General features: G+C 41.0%; 1 protein-coding gene across 9 annotated transcripts in view; it reads right to left on the reverse strand.

The window, feature by feature from the left end:
- Positions 1–10,835, reverse strand: part of LOC126482300 (threonine--tRNA ligase 1, cytoplasmic) — a 206,930-nt gene extending 196,095 nt beyond the window's left edge. For 5 of the 9 annotated variants that reach the window (XM_050106319.1, XM_050106324.1, XM_050106320.1 and 2 more), the window contains exon 1: positions 10,686–10,833. Coding sequence is in view for 2 of the 9 variants with exons in the window: in XM_050106326.1 (XP_049962283.1) it covers positions 10,686–10,802 (117 nt within the window). In the remaining 7 variants the exon portion in view is untranslated. Of the gene's footprint in view, positions 1–10,571 lie in introns of all 9 variants that reach the window. The other 4 variants (XM_050106325.1, XM_050106326.1, XM_050106329.1 and 1 more) reach the window with 4 other exon arrangements.
- Positions 10,836–15,243: the final 4,408 nt, after the last annotated feature.

The following is a 15,243-nucleotide window of genomic DNA, read 5'->3' on the forward strand; positions in this document are numbered from 1 at the left end:
TTAAAATTATTTCTCATGGTGTAGTTTTATTAATTTTTTCTCTTCCTTTCTTGTTTTCACGTATCATCATATACTAGATGAAGTGGTTCCATTTATTGTGACATCTGCATGTTGTGACACAGAAGCTTCCTGTGACACCCCAGAGCTACCCATGACTTTTTCATTTCTGAGTCCAACTCCTTTCCTTCAGTATCTCTAGCAATGTATTGCGCCTGCATGCAACTTGCATCTTTCTGAAGTTTCCATGAGATTTGCATTCAGTATTATCTATCTCTGGAGAGACAGAGAAACTTACTCAATTCTTTTCCCAGCTTTCAGTTACATCTGTTGTTTTTCACAGTTATGGGAGGTGACACTGCTTTTCTACACGTCGTGTCTTTCAAAACATAAAATGGCCCAGTAGGAAACTAATGATTTCAAGAAATAACATGGCTTTTCAGAAACAGCACTTTTTTGTTGTTTTACAATTTCCAGTGAGAAACTTATAACCTATTCCTAAAAAGACTTAAGAACAATAAGCAGCAATTTTTGTCAGAATGAATAATGAAATATTTTTGCAGTCCAAAAGCTAACTAAAGCACCCTCCACTATAAAGCATGATGCAGGAAACAATGAACAGATTATGAAAAACAGATCTGGTACTCCACATTTAATTTGACAATTGAGCACACACCATTCCAACATAAAGATGCGTGTATACACATTCATTTACAATGAACATTTCTGTGGCAACTTTAGAACACTGTACTAAGCAAACATATCTCAAACCACGACAATACGTGTAGACATAAAAGAAAGATAAATGCCTAAGACATAGAACATACATATAAAATGTGTTCAAAGATCCCCTGATACTGATACAGGGAAGGCAGATAGTATTAACCATTACAGTACCTTCAACTAAGTTTTTGGTTCACAGATATGCCACACTATCTTTGTGCAGGACCCCTTTCTAGCTGCCCAAAACCTACTAGATTGAGAAATGTTTGTATACAGCTACTATAGTAATAAAATTATCTTTTCAATCATGAGTACTCACAGGCATTAAGTACAAATTAAGCTGCCTAGAAATTACGTAATATGGGAAGGGAACTACATGACAACCTTAAGTTTGAAATGAAAGTAACAAGTGGACTTCTGAGATAATTGTGCCTGACGTGGGCAATGACTGGCTACAAAAGATGAATAAAAAGAAGGGATTATACAAATTTTAAATGTGTTTGGCACCAAAGGAAAGCAATGGAACCATTAATGACTATAGTTAGACCTACCCTCTCTTGCCACTTACAAACTTGCTAATGGGGCTCAGTTAACAGTCAACACTAACTAAATGTGTGCAAGAAAAAGAGCCCATTCATGTGTGTATCTGGTGAATCAATATTTCATCTCTTAAAGAAACAGATGTGAATAAGTAAATCTACACAAGTATTCAGCAATTCATACTCGAGTGCTGACATAAGGTTCATCAAACCAAATTCACGATACACTCATACTTAAAGCCACTACACCTCATCCACAAGATATGAGCTTTGTGGATTGTCTGCACAGATTCAGGCTGGACATGGGGGAGGAGGGGAGATGAGAGCTTGATGATTTCCAACAAAATGAAACTTTCGGCAGGTCATATAAATTCGTGTCACATTACACATAAATCAACACTGTGAATTTATCTTACAACACTTGTTGTGCTGAAAGATGCAACACTAATTTCTAATGCTAAGTGATGGGAGTGGCTGGTTCCGCAACAGATTTGAAACAGCAAATGGAGTGAAATATTAAAGTGATGAAGCACTGCGGCATGCAATAACACTTTTAAGCCTCCAATCACTGCTAACAAGTTTTCATTCACAAAAATGGAAGAAAATCCTCTTCCGATGGCAACATTGATTCTCACACACACACACACACACACACACACACACACACACCTTATCTCAAATAAATGTCCCCCCCCCCCCTCCCCCTCATGAGTAGATTAGCAAATGACTGGGATTTACTGTACTACTCCCCCACTTCATTCAAATTCTAATAGTATTGTACTGTATAAAGAGAAAAAAATACAACAACAAAATGTAATACTGTAATTGTAGTAGTTTCTGTTTGATACCTCTGTAATTCAGTAACTGTCAATACTACCCCCAATATGTACCAAGTTCATATCTATATGACAACATACAATAACTGCCAAATACAATTTAATAAATGTAAGCACATTTGAAAAACCAAGGTATGGTATACCAGCAAATACTTGGTTATTGCCAGTGTCCCACGATTACTCTTCTGACAATGAATAAAAGGTCTTCTTATTACACATAAGATATTTGTTCTTTTTAGATCCCCTAATAGGGAAACATTCCACGCGGGAAAAATATATTTAAAAAAAAGATGATGTGACTTACAATACGAAAGCGCTGGCAGGTCGATAGAAACACAGACAGACACATACACACACACAAAATTCTAGCTTTCGCAACCAATGGTTGCTTCATCAGGAAAGAGGGGAGGAGAGGGAAAGACGAAAGGATGCGGGTTTTAAGGGAGAGGGTAAGGAGTCATTCCAATCCCGGGAGCGGAAAGACTTACCTTAGGGGGAAAAAAGGACAGGTATACACTCGTGCGCGCGCGCGCACACACACACACACACACACACACACACACACACACACACACACCCGTACGTACACAGACACAAGCAGACATTTGTAAAGGCAAAGAGATTGGGCAGAGATGTCAGTCGAGGCAGGCGGAAGTAAAGAGGCAAAGATGTTGTTGAAAGACAGGTGAGGTATGAGCGGCGGCAACTTGAAATTAGTGGAGGTTGAGGCCTGGCGCATAACGAGAAGAGAGGATATACTGAAGGGCAATTTCCCATCTCCGGAGTTCTGACAGGTTGGTGTTAGTGGGAAGTATCCAGATAACCCGGACGGTGTAACACTGTGCCAAGATGTGCTGGCCGTGCACCAAGGCATGTTTAGCCACAGGGTGATCCTCATTACCAACAAACACTGTCTGCCTGTGTCCATTCATGCAAATGGACAGTTTGTTGCTGGTCATTCCCACATAGAAATCTTCACAGTGTAGGCAGGTCAGTTGGTAAATCACGTGGGTGCTTTCACACGTGGCTCTGCCTTTGATCGTGTACACCTTCCGGGTTACAGGACTGGAGTAGGTGGTGGTGGGAGGGTGCATGGGACAGGTTTTACACCGGGGGCGGTTACAAGGGTAGGAGCCAGAGGGTAAGGAAGGTGGTTTGGGGATTTCATAGGGATGAACTAAGAGGTTACGAAGGTTAGGTGGACGGCAGAAAGACACTCTTGGTGGAGTGGGGAGGATTTCATGAAGGATGGATCTCATTTCAGGGCAGGATTTGAGGAAGTCGTATCCCTGCTGGAAAGCCACATCAGAGTCTGATCCAGTCCCGGAAAGTATCCTGTCACAAGTGGGGCACTTTTGTGGTTCTTCTGTGGGAGGTTCTGGGTTTTAGGGGATGAGGAAGTGGCTCTGGTTATTTGCTTCTGTACCAGGTCGGGAGGGTAGTTGCGGGATGTGAAAGCTGTTTTCAGGGATTCCGGACTGGAGCAGATTCGTTTGCCACGAAGACCTAGGCTGTAGGGAAGGGACCGTTTGATGTGGAATGGGTGGCAGCTGTCATAATGGAGGTACTGTTGCTTGTTGGTGGGTTTGATGTGGACGGACGTGTGAAGCTGGCCATTGGACAGATGGAGGTCAATGTCAAGGAAAGTGGCATGGGATTTGGAGTAGGACCAGGTGAATCTGATGGAACAGTTCCGTCCTCCGTCACAGCGGGACCCACCTCCTCTTCCTCAAAATCACCCTCTCCAAACCTTCCAGGAATTTCTGACTTCCAGCCTTGCTTCTCAATCCTTCTTAAAAAACCTTAATCCTACTCCCAACATCACCACTGCTGAAGCCCAAGCTATTCGTGATCTGAAGGCTGACCGATCCATCGTCATTCTTCCGGCGGACAAGGGTTCCACGGCCGTGGTACTTGATCATCGGGAGTATGTGGCTTAGGGACTGCGTCAGCTTTCAGACAACGCCACATACAAAGTTTGCCAAGGTCATCCCATTCCTGATGTTCAGGCGGAGCTTCAAGGAATCCTCAGAATCTTAGGCCCCATACAAAACCTTTCCCCTGACTCCATCAACCTCCTGACCCCACCGACACCCCGCACCCCTACCTTCTTCCTAAAATTCACAAACCCAATCATCACGGCCGCCCCATAGTAGCTGGTTACCAAGCCCCCACAGAACGTATCTCTGCCTACATAGATCAACACCTTCAACCCATTACATGCAGTCTCCCATCCTTCATCAAAGACACCAACCACTTTCTCGAATGCCAGGAATCCTTACCCAATCTATTACCCCAAGAAACCATCCTTGTAACCATTGATGCCAATTCCTTATACACAAATATTCCACACGTCCAGGGCCTCGCTGCGATGGAGCACTTTCTTTCACGCCGATCACCTGCCACCCTACCTAAAACCTCTTTCCTCATTACCTTAGCCAGTTTCATACTGACACACAACTTCTTCACTTTTGAAAGCCAGACATACCAACAATTAAAGGGAACAGCGATGGGTACCAGGATGGCCCCCTCGTATGCCAACCTATTCATGGGTCGCTTAGAGGAAGCCTTCTTGGTTACCCAGGCCTGCCAATCCAAAGTTTGGTACAGATTTATTGATGACATCTTCATGATCTGGACTCACAGTGAAGAACTCCAGAATTTCCTCTCCAACCTCAACTCCTTTGATTCCATCAGATTCACCTGGTCCTTCTCCAAATCCCATGCCACTTTCCTTGACATTGACCTCCATCTGTCCAATGGCCAGCTTCACACGTCCGTCCACATCAAACCCACCAACAAGCAACAGTACCTCCATTATGACAGCTGCCACCCATTCCACATCGAACGGTCCCTTCCATACAGCCTAGGTCTTCGTGGCAAACGAATCTGCTCCAGTCCGGAATCCCTGAACCATTACACCAACAACCTGAAAACAGCTTTCACATCCCGCAACTACCCTCCCGACCTGGTACAGAAGCAAATAACCAGAGCCACTTCCTCATCCCCTAAAACCCAGAACCTCCCACAGAAGAACCACAAAAGTGCCCCACTTGTGACAGGATACTTTCCGGGACTGGATCAGACTCTGATGTGGCTTTCCAGCAGGGATACGACTTCCTCAAATCCTGCCCTGAAATGAGATCCATCCTTCATGAAATCCTCCCCACTCCACCAAGAGTGTCTTTCCGCCGTCCACCTAACCTTCGTAACCTCTTAGTTCATCCCTATGAAATCCCCAAACCACCTTCCTTGCCCTCTGGCTCCTACCCTTGTAACCGCCCCCGGTGTAAAACCTGTCCAATGCACCCTCCCACCACCACCTACTCCAGTCCTGTAACCCGGAAGGTGTACACGATCAAAGGCAGAGCCACGTGTGAAAGCACCCACGTGATTTACCAGCTGACCTGCCTACACTGTGAAGATTTCTATGTGGGAATGACCAGCAACAAACTGTCCATTTGCATGAATGGACACAGGCAGACAGTGTTTGTTGGTAATGAGGATCACCCTGTGGCTAAACATGCCTTGGTGCACGGCCAGCACATCTTGGCACAGTGTTACACCGTCCGGGTTATCTGGATACTTCCCACTAACACCAACCTGTCAGAACTCCGGAGATGGGAAATTGCCCTTCAGTATATCCTCTCTTCTCGTTATGCGCCAGGCCTCAACCTCCACTAATTTCAAGTTGCCGCCGCTCATACCTCACCTGTCTTTCAACAACATCTTTGCCTCTTTACTTCCGCCTGCCTCGACTGACATCTCTGCCCAATCTCTTTGCCTTTACAAATGTCTGCTTGTGTCTGTGTACGTACGGGTGTGTGTGTGTGTGTGTGTGTGTGTGTGTGTGTGTGTGTGTGTGTGTGCGCGCGCGCGCACGAGTGTATACCTGTCCTTTTTTCCCCCTAAGGTAAGTCTTTCCGCTCCCGGGATTGGAATGACTCCTTACCCTCTCCCTTAAAACCCGCATCCTTTCGTCTTTCCCTCTCCTCCCCTCTTTCCTGATGAAGCAACCATTGGTTGAGAAAGCTAGAATTTTGTGTGTATGGATGTGTCTGTCTGTGTGTGTTTCTATCGACCTGCCAGCGCTTTCGTATGGTGTCACATCTGTGTGTGTGTGTGTGTGTGTGTGTGTGTCTATATATATATACATATATATCCACTAAAGTGCTGGCAGGTCGATAGACACACAAAGAAACACAGACACACACTTGAGGGCTTGAATTTCATGTGTGTGTTTGTGTGTCTATCGACCTGCCAGCACTTTTGTTCGGTAAGTCACATCATCTGTGTTTTTAGATATATTTTTCCCACGTGGAATGCTTCTCTCTATCGTGTGTGTGTGTGTGTGTGTGTATCTCTCTCTCTCTCTCTCTATATATATATATATATATATATATAGAGAGAGAGAGAGAGAGAGAGAGAGAGAGTGTGTGTGTGTGTGTGTGTGTGTGTGTGTGTGTGTGTGTGTGTGTGTGGGCGCGCGCGCGAGTGTATACCTGTCCTTTTTTCCCCCTAAGGTAAGTCTTTCCGCACCCGGGATTGGAATGACTCCTTACCCTCTCCCTTAAAACCCACATCCTTTCGTCTTTCCCTCTCCTTCCCTCTTTCCTGATGAGGCAACCGTTGGTTGCGAAAGCTAGAATTTTGTGTGTATGTTTGTGTTTGTTTGTGTGTCTATCGACCTGCCAGCGCTTTCGTTCGGTAAGTCACCTCATCTTTATTTTTATATGTAATTTTTCCCACGTGGAATGTTTCCCTCTATTATATTAACAAGTAGAAAGCTTCATTTGTATTTGGAATATGGCTGTGTGCTGCACATTTACAAATGCATTCCTATGTACAAGTATTGTGGTCTTCCATCTGAAGACTTAAATAACACAGCTGTACTTGCTTGTCTATCTTGTCCAAGCCTCTACATCTCCAAAGAACCATTTGAACCTGTTAAATGTTTTCATCCCTCGGTCTTGCTCTGCTATTGTTACACCTCACACTCCCTTCAGTACCAAACTGACAATTTGTTGATGCCTCTGAATGTGTCCTGTTAATTGATCCCTTGTTGTAGTCAAATAGTGCCATAAGTTTTTTTTTCTCCCCCAGTTGATACAGTACCGTCTTATTCGTTACACATTGTCATCAGTCCTCAGTATTCTTCTGTAGCATAAAATTTCCAAAGCTTCTATAATTTTTGGGCTGAAATGCTAATTGTCTAAGCTAAGAAACTTTCAAAAAAAAAAAAAAACTTCCCAAGATTTAAATTTATATCCAATTTTAACAAAAGCCTCTTTTTCAGAAGTGCTTCCCACGCTGTGGCCTGTCTGCATTTTACACTTGCTCTGCTTTGGGCATCATCACTTGTTTTGGTGTCCTAATAAGATAAATATAATGTAATTCCCTCAGCATTGTCCAATTTAATTCGACTGCTACATTCTGTTGCTTTTGATTTGCTGTTGTTGATGCTCATCTTATAACCTCTCTGGAAATACCTAAGTGTCGGATTCCACCTGTCTGCTTTGACCCCTACATCAGTATGGCGGGATAGGCTATTCTAAGCATCTCCAATATGGCACCTATGTCACTACAGACACATGGCAATAAACACGAAAATACGTATAAATAATTACAAAATCAACAGGAATCGGACACTTCTCTTGACTTATATAGGTCAACGGCCACTGACAATACCGAAACATCAACGCCTACAGCCAAAAACTATGGAAATTGCAGTCAGACATTTCTCTTGACCACACTTGACAGTACCAAAACACCTATACCTACATATAAAAATATGAAAATTGGAATCGGTAATTTCCCTTGACGTATATAGGTCAATTATTATTACTGATACAAAAAAAACCAACACCTACAACCACGAAAAACAAAACCTAAACCACAGCACCTCAGAAATTAAAAACTCAAACATCCCTATGTAAATTAAAACACATTCACTACACAATAAATACACGAAACATTAGAACTCGAGAAAAATAGACCCAAAAACACAATTACTTACCAAATTTTGGCCGGCCATCCCCAAAACACACACACACACACACACACACACACACGATGCCATCAATCACAACAAGACGACATCTACAAACACAACCAATTCAAAACTCCGCGGCAGACAGGTGGAATCAGACACTTCCGTTGACCCTCCTCTTTTGACACAGTCTACTCCTATCATCTGGTCTTCCAAGTTTTTGTTGTCTCTGACAGAATTACAGTGTCATCGGCAAACCTCAAGATCTTTATTCATTTTATCTGAACTTAAGTTCTTCCTTAGTTTATGCATGGTTTCCTTTACTGCTTGCTCATTGCACTGATTGACCATCATCAAGGGTGTGCTTCAACTTTGTCTTGCTCTCTTCTCAATTACTGCTTTCCTTTCAAGTCTTTCAACTGTTATATGTGCAGTATGATTTCTGTATAAGTCATAAACGACCTGTTGCAATCTACATTCATTAAGAACTCAGTTTAATTTAGATTTTTCCATTTATTTTCTTATCGTGCATACACTAAAATGTGATTTATAATAACCATTAAGTAACAACTTTCTATTTTTGATAAATTCCAAGGAATAACAATGCTATTATGCCAACATTATTATGGCACACACTTTACAAACACATACATCTACTGATAGTACTTTGTCATGTTCCCGCATGACTGCCTTCTCAGTAGCATTTTCAGTTCAGGACTTTAAGTAATCTTGCTGGAAATTGAGTTTCACAACAAGATCTTGTTGTTCCTCTTGGTTTGTCATCCTCTGTTGAGTCTGATTATTGGTCCTTACCCTCTCCCTTAAAACCCACATCCTTTCATCTTTCCCTCTTTCCTGATGAGGCAACCGTTGGTTGCGAAAGCTAGAATTTTGCGTGTATGTTTGTGTGTCTATCGACCTGCCAGCACTTTCGTTCAGTAAGTCACCTTATCTTTATTTCTACTTGTTAACTTACTCATCAGAATATGTCTTCCCCCCCCCCCCCCCCCAATTGTTTTTACAGTTTCTGTTCATTACTATGATTTTCCTTGCTGTATTTCTATTCAGTTTTGAATGTACGAAAGTATCTTTACCAATATTCTGACCTGTTCTTCCTTCTGCTATCCAGTGTGTGGTCCTTCCATTCCCATACAGTACAAATCTTTGAGTTACAGGGACAGACCTTCACTGTAAATGTTTCTTCCTCAAAAGAAATTTTATAAGATGTAAAAATTATTTTAAAGTTTTTGAGCCAATATTTATTTCTTTACAAGCCACGAGCATGAAAAACCTACTAAATAGAAGCAGCTAATCATGTAGCTTTGTCCCTACTTTTTATAATCATGTTGCAAACTAATTATGCTAGTTCACATAATCACTTTTGAGAAGATCCATCTCAAAACAAATATGTATTCTGAAAAATTTACAAGTCATGGCATGTAGCCTATCCCCCATACACCCAATCATGTAACTTTAGGTTTCATAGACACTTCAGAAATTAAACATTTCATAGACTGAATATTTCATAGTTTTTACTAAAGCATTTAGAAAGGAATATGCAATATCCAAAGTTTATAAAACATGTATGTAATACAAGTAGTAATAGTACTACAATGAACTGTCAGCCTATTTATTATTCATCCATACAACATTACAGTTACCATTTGATGTTAGTACTAAATAATATTCTGCAAGAGCATAACAGCAAATGAATACTAGCCTATACAAAAATACAAGTGACTGCCTAAAATGTCAGCGCTTTTTAATTTGTTGACAGAACCTGCTACAACCCATGAATGCAAGGCCAGGAAGCACTGTATAAAAATGTATGTGTATTGTGCCTCAGGGTAAAACGTCAGAATAATGAACATTAAGCTACTGGGGGGATGTAAAGTTAAGAATAGCGTAACATAACTAACATGTTTTGTGGAAATTCTTGAACGTCTTTCTGAATATCGAAAAGCTCTAGTTTCGTTTGAAATGTCAGATTCGGGGAATGACGACGAAAACGAAACAAAGCAATGAACTAACGTACTAGATGAATAACATGAAATGGGCTACGATAGATAATAAATGATGCCGATGGACATCAACACTCACATTACAACAGAAATAACTAATAAGGCACCATTACAAAGGAACGGAACATTTGCAGAGCAGTGAGGCGTACACATATTAACCTCTTTTGGAACTATTCGCCCTACGCAGAACGATTTTAGGTTACTCCTAACAACGCTGATCTAACGTAAGAAACGAAAATTCAATGGCTATACACAAGTTAAATGCAGCACGACGAAGACAACACGTTAACGTATGTAACATAGCCCTGTCACGAAAGCGCGAAACAGCACTCAACCTTTACACATTAAAATTATATGAAGTACAAGATGCAGGAAACATTCACATCACATATGCAAGCTGTGTTATAGGGTATTCGAAAGAGTGCTAAATATCTGCTAGCGGGCCAACAAAGCATGGCCTACCAACCGCTGCAAAATTCCTGAACAGTACACGTGCTATGGATTTACTGTGTCTAATTACAGCTGACATCGTATAGTCTATAGTTTTCGGATATTACAATAACGTTGCCTTATTTCATGCCTTTTCACTGTTTTGGAGCTCGGATTCTCCGACCACGTTGTCACTCATTTTTTTGTATGTACACAAATTCACAGATACACACACGCGTACAGTTATCAGGTTATCACTCTTCGTCATTCACGCAATGTAGTCATGCCAACATAGGAGCTGAGGCAAGCAGTTTACATCACTCAACGCAGAAAATTCTTGCGTCAGCTTGTTCTCTCGATCGATCAGTAACGCCATATTTAACTCGATATCAGGAATAACTTCGTGTTCTGGAGTAAACATATTTGTTCCAAAAACTGATCTAAATGTCGTTCAAGAAATCATTTTTATGTTTTTTATACCGGTACCGGTAACTTAAGACTACCATAAGTTCGAGGTATCGAAACAAAATTTTGGTCTTGTGGGCGTACGCAAATGTTTGCTGAATAGTTTCGCACATCGATATGTGTAAGCATTTTTTCCGTGTGGAACTATGCACTGTTATTTGCCTTTCTACAACTAGTGAAAGCTGTGTTTCAGGGTATAGTTTATGTTATTAAATTAATTCAAAAATTAGCATAAAGTTCAACCACGAAAAATGCTCATTGGCATGTCAACATAGTATAACTGGACCAAAACTTTGGAGTGCTGAGAGGCTTCGGCCGCATTCCTGGATAGTTTCACGGAACGTTTCTCTGCGCTTTTATGCGTTTTAATACAGGGTTCCTTTCAGCATGAGAACGCCAAAACGATATAGAGTTTATTTAAAAATATACCTCCTCATTTCGGCACTTGAGAAAGTGACTCGACTGTTAATGTATCCAGAAAAAATGTAAAGCAAACGCTTTTGTGTTAACCTTACCCTATGCGTACTGGTACTTATTTGTTGTTATATGTGTCAAAGTATATAAATGTGCTGAAGCATATAGATAAACTGTCAAAATTTCACTGACCTATAAATTCGTTTTATATAAGCAGCACACCCAGCTGTAGCACGAAAAAGAAGAGAACGAACGGAAAAAGGCGAATATGTTTCTCTTTAAACGATTCTAAAAGAAAAGTGGGGAATCAACTGCCTCAACCCTCATTCCGCCTTCCTCACTGAAAATTTTGGCATGCGAACATGTCACGCTCTTTCAACACACTTAAAATTCCGATCCAAATTGCGCCCTCCCCTATACATGTTTGCCGGTCTGGTAGGATCCAGACCCCTCCCCCCCTCCTCAAACCTCAACATGGTCTTCACTCATCTGTATTTTTCATTTCAACTTCCCCCTGTCTTTTCGGCTCCCATTGCTATTGTCTTCATCCACCTCTCTTTCACTGCCCTTCCTCTCATCACCATCACTGTCGCCTCTGTCTCTCCCACTGGTACTCTCTTCCATCGTCACTGTCTCTCTGCTAGTCTCTACCAGCAAAAAAAAAAAAAAAAAAAAAAAAGAAAAAAATAAAGCCCAAATATGCATGCATGCCAAAATTTTTGTGAGCAAGGCGGAATGAGGTTTGAAGGAGCCGCCTCTCCACTTTTCGAGTCTCTTAAAGAGGATCGTGTTCACTTTTTGTACTCCTACAGGGGCATTTTTCCTCTGGTTCCCTTCTTTTTCTTGGTACATCAGGGTGTGCTGCTTATGTAAGACACATTATAGAGGTCAATAATGTTTTGACAGTTATGTATGTAGAGACATTTATATACTTTGAAACGTATAAACAAGTAAGTACACATAGTATAAGGTTAACGCAAAATCGTTTGTTTTATATCTGTTTATATACTTTGCCAACATGACCATAGCTGGGTGGGCGGGGGGGGGGGGGGGCGGGGGGGGCCTGATAGGGGTGGCACTGAGGGGCAATGGTCTGTGTTAAAGTACCAACGCTCTGTCCTAACTAATACCATCAACTAAAAGAATATGCTAAGTAAATTACTTGTTTATAATATGATATAATGAAAAAATTACTAAAAGCGTAGTTACATCTAAGTACCTCCGAATTAACTGTAATTTGTTACAATAAAATATACTAATTCTTTATTTTACCCATAGCTGGGTATTTTAACTATGTTTTGGGAGCTTTTTCCATATTGTAATCTATGGTACAGGAAATCCCCTTTTAAACTAAAGTGAGCGAATTAGAGGTAATTTGTCTGTGATATTGGTTAGTGTAATGTAGGTACAGTGTCCCAGTCAGTTAGCGACACAGTTGTTTATTTATTGTTGCGAACTGAAGATTGAGTGATTTTTTGATGGATATACGGGCTTTCTTTAGCAAAAACTGAAGAGTTGGAAAGAAAAATTATTTCTAAGAACGTTATTCCTCAAAACAGGTGGAAGCACGAGATATTCCATTATATGGAAACGCGTTCAATTGAAATATGTTGGTGGTGTTGGCTATGCCATTCCTTCTGATATTACACAAGTCGGAGAACCAATAAAGTAAATTATTTTAGACATACACACATCAAAAAATGTGTTGCATCACCTTGGTTCCAAGCTCTCCTGAACACTGATCTCGAATGTGTATATTATATTAATAACACAGTCCCTTTGATTGTTGATAAATGTCATTTTACCCGGACAAAGATGTACAACAACCACAAATGTGGAGTGCCTACGCGATGGAGTGGCTAAGACAACCGATTAACTGCAGTCATAACACTAGGAAGGAAGTACACTACTGTTTTGTCTGTGTTCTGTCTTGCCTAGTAGGTCAGTTCCAGAGTTAGATCGTATCAGCACTGTTTCTTTGTGTCAGGAAGGGCTCTTATCAAGGAAAGTTTCCAGATGTCTCCGAACGAACCAAAGCAATGTTGTTCGGACATGGATGAGGTACAGAGATACTGGATCTGTCGATGACTTGTAGCGCGGTACAGATGGGCTCAACAGCATGGTGAGTGAACACAATCTGCGACATGACTGCGAATAAAGCAGTGACCCGAATATAGAATAAATTTCCTTTACTTTATGTCGATGGTCACAATTTTTTGTCATCAAACTACTGATTTTGGTCTATAATGACCATCTTCAGATCTGCAGCAAAACATGGGAAAACATAAGTACACTAGCAGATTGTCCGCAGCTTAAAACAGTAAAATAGATTATAATGAAAAGTACCACTGACATACATGTACATTTGTGTGATTTGATTATGAAGAGACGTACCTGTTTTATAAAAACGTGTCCTAATGTATGGAAGCCATAGTGGTATCGTCAAACGTTAAACACAAAATTAGCACCAGCATCGTTATATATACGTGAATAACAGTCTGATGACAAAAAGTTTGTGACTGTAGATGTAAAGTAAAGGAAATTTATGTTGAGTGAACTCGGCAGAATTGACATCAAGTTCTATTCACAGATGAGACTCGCACATACCTTCAACCAGACAATAGTCAGAGGCATATTTGGACGTAGTGTGGTCAGTCTGAACGTCTTAATCACACTGTCTAGCGAGTGCAGCAAGGTGGTGGTTCCCTGATTTTTTGGGGAGGTATTACATGGGACGAACGTACGCCATTGCAGGTCATTCAAGGCAATCAAACAGCTATACGATACAGGAGTGACAACCTCCGATGAACAGTGCAACCATATCGGCAGAATTTGAGAGAAGTACTCGTCATAATGGACGACAATTCTCGAGCTCATAGTGCACATCTTGTGAATGTGTTCCTTCATGATAATGATATTGTTAGATTAGAATGGCGAGTGTGCTCTCCACGCATGAACCCTATCGAAAGTGCCTAGGATACATTGAAAAGGGCGGTTTTTGGACGAGATGACCCACCATCCGCACTAAGTGATGTACGCCGAATCACCGCTGATGAACGGGACAATCTGGACCAACAGCGCCTTGATGATGTAGTGGACAGTATGCTACGACGAATAAAGGCATGCATCAACGCAAGAGGACGTGTACCGGGTGTTAGAGGTATGCTGCGATTTGGAACACAAATTCAGAAAGTTTGGAGTATTGTTGTATAACTTGCAATTTTTTGTTTTCATGAGCAATAACGGGAGCTGAAATGTTGTTTTTGTATATCTCTCTTCCATTTTTATGTAAAGGGTCAGGAACTCCCAGAACTACTGTGATGCAACACTTTTTTTGATGTGTATCCAAAAGAAAATAACAGGGCCTTTGTAGCGGACTGGTTCAAGTGCTATAAACGACTGCAGTTGTCTGTCGAGAGACATGCTGCTTTTTTACTATCCTTGACAGCAGTTTTTTAACTCGTAGAAGCAAACAGAGTTCTAACATTTCAATAGTATTCAGAAACTGGAAGAAAGCCCTGATTCAAAAACTAATTTTCCAAAACACGAAAAATCCGTTTCTCAAACACAAATAATTGCAGTGTGGCAGGGAAAATTACATATAATATCTACAACTAGTAGTGTTGAGATGTAGATACATCAAAAAGTATTAGGGAAGAAACAAGTATTACTTGAAATCTATTACTGAAGTAATACACTTGCTAGTTGTAAACGAATAAGCTTTGCATGGAAATTATGTTTTGGAGGAAAGAAAAAAATTCAAAATTTCTTTGAAAAACGTGCCTGAAAGATAAGAATTTGAAAGAGGCTGGCAATCATATACCACAAAA

The sequence above is a fragment of the Schistocerca serialis genome, chromosome 5 (genome assembly GCF_023864345.2).
Source record: "Schistocerca serialis cubense isolate TAMUIC-IGC-003099 chromosome 5, iqSchSeri2.2, whole genome shotgun sequence".
Taxonomy (NCBI): Eukaryota; Metazoa; Arthropoda; class Insecta; order Orthoptera; family Acrididae; genus Schistocerca; species Schistocerca serialis.